A 2,701-nucleotide genomic window follows, 5' to 3' on the forward strand; every position below is an offset into this window, starting at 1 on the left:
TTCGATGAAAGGCGAAATATCGAATAAAATAATTTAATAAAATAACTCAAAAACTGGAAAATCCTTGGCCTTGAGCTTGATTTTAAAAAGTGGAAAAAAAAACAAGTTTTTATTTAACCTGTAAAATCAAAGGAATAAAATGAAGTAGTGTAGCAAAAGATTTTTTAGCAAGAAAATTTGGTCAAAACTGCACTAAAATGAATAAAATAAAATAAGTTAAGGTCTCGTTAAAGTTACTAAAAGCCATTTAGAGAAAGGAGTTATTCAAACTCTAATGAAAATTACTAACAACTTGTACTAATTTACTTCGTTTTTAAAAAAGGTTGTCGCGAGTGTAATTGTTGCATTATACATAGATATGTCAACAGATGTCATAATCTTCCACTTTAATATTTTAGCGCTATTCAATAAGTTGGCACCCTCACCAACATTGCTCGGTGCGTAGAAACTATGCGCAGCGTCATTAGTATTTGCGAATTCGGTGCAGTTACAACGCGAGTGTTGTACAAATAATAAAAAAAAGCTTGTAAAAAGGTAAAAATGATTAGCAAACGTTATCTTAAACGTTTAGTAAAAAACAAAAGTGAAATTAATAAAAAAAATTGCTGAAAATTGTAGGAAAAATATGTGCTGTGTACTAATGGAAGATGAAAATAGTGAAAATGCGAGAAGAATAGCAGCATCTGATAGTGGGAGTGTAAATAGTGAAAATATAATTGTAGAATTGGAGCCGAAGGCGCTTGAATCCAAGCTAAAAGATTGGTTCTAAGAATTTACACCTTCGTTTCGTTGTTGCGCGAGCTGATTAAATATTTTAAAAAGCGGAAACCTAAATGTGCCTCTAAGTGTTAGGTCATTGTTAGATCAACCCGAAAAATGTGTAGTGCGCACCGTTTCCCCAGGCCAATATGTCCATATTGGGGTAAAACACAATTGGAAAAATTAGCATATAAAAATCTGCAGGAAAATCCAACTGATATTCAAGTGGATAGAGGAATTGACGGTTTACCCTTGTTTAAGAGCTCGCAGGTTACTTTGTGGCCAATTTTGGGTCGAGTAGCCAACATCAGGTGTAAAACAGTGCTTTTAATTGGATGCTACGTAGGTAAAAAGAAGCCTTATAATATTGAAGTTTACCTTCATTATTTTGTAGAGAAATCAAGGGACTATCGGTTGATGGTATTTTACTCAATGATGTAAGCTATAATGTTGTAATTCGAGCCTTTATATGCGACACACCTGCCCGATGATATATATGTGGTTGTTAAAGGTCACAATGCACATAATGGGTGTAGTAAATTCATACATTCCCAACGATTTTGCACGAAAACCTAGGGAATTCGAAGAACTAGCTCGTTGGAAAGCAACAGAGTTTAAGCAATTTATTTTATACACCGGTTTAATTGTTTTTTAAAGATTTTTTGCCTGAAGAAATGTATTACCACTTTTTACTGTTGCATGTTTTGTGTCCAAATAATTTCTTCTCTAACATTGAGACAGCAAGCGGCATGATAAAAATATAGTAAGGTAGAACCGCTGAGAGTCACTTTTAAAATTCTTGACGTTTCCAAACAATTTAAAGGTATTGGCCCAATGCAGGCTTGCTTTGCTTGCCTCGCTTTGAGAACTGTCAGAAGTTATTTGGAATATACTAAAACGTATGAAGGCTGGCCAAATGGCAGCTTTGCTTCACTTGCTTTAAGCGCCTCAAAGTTTCAAATAGGCAAATGTTTTATTTGAAAGCGTGACAAACAGGTATGTTCCCGTTCTAAATGAATTCAACGTGTTGCGTTCTTTTATGAACAAAAATTTGCTTACGTAATTAAAAAAAATATATATAATGTAAGTTATTCAAAGTTTAATAAAAGTGGTTATATGTTTCCATATTTATTTACATTTAACATATCGCTGACTGAAAAGTTGCTAAGTGCATTTTTACAAATTTTACACGAACTTTGAATACAAAATTTTGCGTGTTTAAAGCAAAGCCAAACTCCATATGAATCAAAAGGATTCGAACTTTATTAAAGGATTTCGTATTATTTTGGCCTTATCGGATTTTCGGGGCCTCTTCTGGACCTAGAAAATTTGCCTTCCATTGAATATAAATGAGAAAAAATAAAACAAGTACCTTAATCCTTAATTTCTTTTGCTTCCTAGGTTAGGTTAGGTTAAGGTGGCAGACCCGCAAAGGGGACTCACTTAGACATTTGATTGTCCATTGTGATACCACATTACATAGGAACGGTAACTGCGTAAAAATTACGAGAAGCGCTGGGTGCTCATAATGAAGTTCTTCAAACAACTGATATCCACTCCGGAGAGTCCCTCGGGAGTGTCGATGAAATGCGCACCGAGATGCTTAAACCGTAATCTAGCGAATGCCGGGCAGTTGAGTAGGAAGTGCTGAGATGATTCCACCTCGTCCTCCAGGCAACTGCGGCAGTAGGGATCCGTGACGATATTGAGTCACACCGCGTGGGTTCCCATTGGACAGTGTCCGGTCAGTACACCTGTGAAAATCGAGAGCTGACGCTTAGCCAGCTGCAGTAGTTCTCTTGACCGCCCGCGGTCCACAACCGGCCAGAAGGACCTTGCAACTCTGCAAGTCGGGGTTTTTTCCCAGCGCTCGCTGAGCCGACCGTGAGCCCATCTGTCCAAAAGCAGGCCGCAGGTTGCCAACGGAACTCCAATGCCCTCC

General features: G+C 37.2%; 1 protein-coding gene across 1 annotated transcript in view; it reads left to right on the top strand.

Moving 5' to 3' along the window:
• LOC118745809 overlaps window positions 1-445 on the top strand; it is a 2,114-nt gene extending 1,669 nt beyond the window's left edge. The window contains exons 5-6 of the mRNA XM_036479486.1: window positions 323-334; window positions 399-445. Of these exons, the coding sequence (XP_036335379.1) occupies window positions 323-334; window positions 399-445 (59 nt within the window). The remainder of the gene's footprint in view (window positions 1-322; window positions 335-398) is intronic.
• Window positions 446-2,701: the final 2,256 nt, after the last annotated feature.

Source organism: Rhagoletis pomonella, unplaced genomic scaffold (assembly GCF_013731165.1).
Source record: "Rhagoletis pomonella isolate Grant_MI unplaced genomic scaffold, Rhpom_1.0 Rhpom_scaffold_00009, whole genome shotgun sequence".
Classification (NCBI taxonomy): Eukaryota; Metazoa; Arthropoda; class Insecta; order Diptera; family Tephritidae; genus Rhagoletis; species Rhagoletis pomonella.